The sequence below is a fragment of the Echinops telfairi genome, unplaced genomic scaffold, assembly GCF_000313985.2.
Source record: "Echinops telfairi isolate 266 unplaced genomic scaffold, ASM31398v2 ScPeMD7_2;HRSCAF=8, whole genome shotgun sequence".
Lineage (NCBI taxonomy): Eukaryota > Metazoa > Chordata > Mammalia > Afrosoricida > Tenrecidae > Echinops > Echinops telfairi.
In genome coordinates this window covers 78,007,562-78,010,611 of record NW_022103898.1, presented here as the reverse complement: position 1 = coordinate 78,010,611, position 3,050 = coordinate 78,007,562, and the positions used below count along the sequence as shown (strand labels likewise).

The 3,050-nt window shown below is 38.2% G+C and overlaps 1 protein-coding gene across 1 annotated transcript; it reads left to right on the top strand.

The window, feature by feature from the left end:
- The first annotated feature begins 1,769 nt into the window (after positions 1-1,769).
- LOC101641086 (olfactory receptor 6C4-like) lies at positions 1,770-2,705 on the top strand. Its single transcript, XM_004700844.2, has one exon. The coding sequence runs from the start codon at positions 1,773-1,775 to the stop codon at positions 2,703-2,705; it is 933 nt and encodes a 310-aa protein (XP_004700901.1). The 5' UTR covers positions 1,770-1,772.
- The last annotated feature ends 345 nt before the right edge of the window (positions 2,706-3,050 follow it).

Sequence of the window (3,050 nt, the reverse complement as noted above, 5' to 3'; positions counted from 1 at the left end):
TTGCATGTTTTTGAAACTTGATTCCAGGAGCATTCTAGATGTGCTTCCCTTAAGATAAAGCTGTTCATTCCTCTGTAGTCCATGGTAAATTCAATATTCTTCACCAACACCATATTTCAAGTGCACCAATGCATAAAAGTGCATAATAAGCCTGAAAATTACCCATAGAAGAAGTTCTTCTACCTACAGGGGGAGTATAACCACTAATATGACAGAGGATATTTGTATAAATAATTAACTTTGCTGTAAATGTAACCATAGATGTAGTGAAGCATACATGCACCAAAATCATGAAAACATCTTAAACATAACCAAACACCTTGAGGAAATGAGTGGAAAGGCCTGAGATATCAGGACTATATGCTCATGGGACACCAATGTCAATTGGCAGAAAGTAGTTCACAAAAACCATGCTCTACATCTACTGGGGTCTTAAATGTTCCTGAAGAGTCATTTAAGGTACAATGATCATTCTCTTGTCACTCAAAGGAAAGGGTAATAATGAACATCTAAAGACATATGGAAACATGTAGCGCAATGGGCTAATGAACCATACAAATATCAGTTTCCACAATCTTGAGAATAGAACTATATGGTACCTGGTTACCACTACCAGTGATCTTGAAAAGGATTACATTGAAAGTGCTGGATCGGTGTTTTCGTTCAGTGCTATCAAGTGGGTTCTGGCACGTAACAACCTTATGTAACACAGAAGGAAACACTGCACAGCCATGCACCCGCCTCGTAATTGTGATGTTTGAGCCCATTGTTGCAGCCGCTATGTCAATCCATCTCATCCCTTTCCCTCTTCCCTTCTACTTTACCAAGTTTGGAGCCTTTTTCTAAGGACTGGTCTCTCCTGATAATATGTCCAAAGTACGGAAGATGAAGTTTCGCCATCCTCCATTCTAAGTACCGTAATATTCAAGCTGTACTTCTTCCAAGATAGATGTGTTCGTTCTACGGGCAGTCCATAGTAATTTCAATAGTTTTCATCAGCACAATTCAAATTCACCAATTCTCCGTCAATCTTCCTTATTCAATATCCAATTTTCACATGCCTATGAGGTGATTGAAAATACCATGCTTCAGTCAGGCAAACCTTAGCCCACTAGTTACTACAAAGAATGGGAAGAAAATGTAGAATAAAGCCTAAACTTGTAGAATAGATCAGGTGTGTTGATCAGAGTGAGACTATAGAAGCCCCCAAACTCTGGCTTTTAGTCAACCTTCAGGTCTGGAACTCAACTCACTCTATGTTGGAATAATCAAAAATTTAATATCTAAAGGGTAGCATTTATCCAAGGACTAAGTACAGTGGGGTGGGTAAAAGGCGAGGTAGAAACAAGAAACTCAGGAGGAAGTAGGATAAGTGATGGTACATTGAAGGAATGAATTGTAAAAAAATGTGCGTTAATTGCTGAGTGTGAACCTGATAATGTGCTCTGTAAACCTTTACCTAATTCACAATGGAGTTAAAAGAAGAAAAAGGTAATCTTTCTACCACGAAATTATAGAAAATCGATCTTTTGACAACCAGCCCAATAAAAAAAGAAAATCAATTTGAGTCAGATTGACAAAAGGGAAAGCTCTTGAATCAATTCAATGGGAAAAACTTGTAGCTGTGATTTGGTGTCATCTAATCAGTCACACTCAATCCTACCTTATTTACCAGAACAAATACATTAGCCTCTTCTTAATGTTTCTGAGCCTCCCTCCCCTCTGATCACTGATTTATTTCTTCTGTACCCTCACAGGCCCAAATATTGGCCATGAAAAACAAAACACATCTGACAGAATTCATCCTGGTGGGACTAACAGATATCCCAGAGCTTCAGACTGTAATTTTTTTATTTATTTTTCTTACATATATATTTAGCATCTTCGGTAATCTGACAATAATCACTCTCACTTTACTGGACTCCCATCTCCAGACCCCCATGTATTTCTTCCTCAGGAATTTCTCCTTCTTGGAAATTTCCTTTACAACCACGTTTACTCCTAGGCTGCTGTTCAGCATCTCGACTGGGAATAAGGCCATCAGTTTCGCTGGATGCTTCTCTCAATATTTCTTTGCCATATTTCTCGGGGCAACAGAGTTTTACCTTCTGGCTGCCATGTCTTATGATCGCTATGTAGCCATCTGCAAACCCCTACATTACACAACCATCATGAACAACAGAGTCTGTATCCTCATGGTTCTCTGCTCTTGGCTCGGTGGGTTCCTCATCATTTTATACCCAATCATCCAGACCAGTCAGTTGGATTTCTGTGCCTCTAATGTGTTGAATCATTATTATTGTGACTCTGGACCACTCATAGAAATATCTTGCTCAGACACAAGACTCCTGGAAATCATTGACTTTATCTTAGCAATTGTAACCTTGGTTGTCACCCTGGTGCTGGTGATTCTCTCCTACACAAATATCATCAGGACCATTCTGAAGATCCCCTCTGCCCAGCAAAGGACAAAGGCTTTTTCCACATGTTCCTCCCACGTGATTGTCATCTCTCTCTCTTATGGAAGCTGCATCTTCATGTACATTAAACCTTCAGCAAAAGAAGGAGTTGCCTTCAGTAAGGGAGTCGCTGTGCTCAATACATCAGTGGCCCCTTTACTGAACCCCTTCATTTACACTTTAAGAAATAAACAAGTAAAACAAGCTTTCAGGGAAGTAGTCAGAAAGATTATAAGTGATTCTTAAATGAATTCAAAGAAAACTCTGAAGAATATTCATAAAGTTTTTCCCACAAAAACTTAAGGAGGGCTTCTCTAAACTTTACCTTGTTAAACATTATCTCAGATGAATTTTCAGGAGGAGATATCAGAGCTATATTTCAGACTTGCTAACAGGAGGAAACTCATGGAAAAAATTATTTTAAAAAATACGCAATTCAAATATTCCTTTTTAATTTATAGACTTTAATATTTTTAAATGGTCGCTAAATAATGTTGATAATCTGATTCTATGAAAGAAATATCTGGTAAAAATCAGTAGGGTTGTCACAAGTGATGTCCAGCTGAGCTTGCTATTAAAGTTTAGATTTAC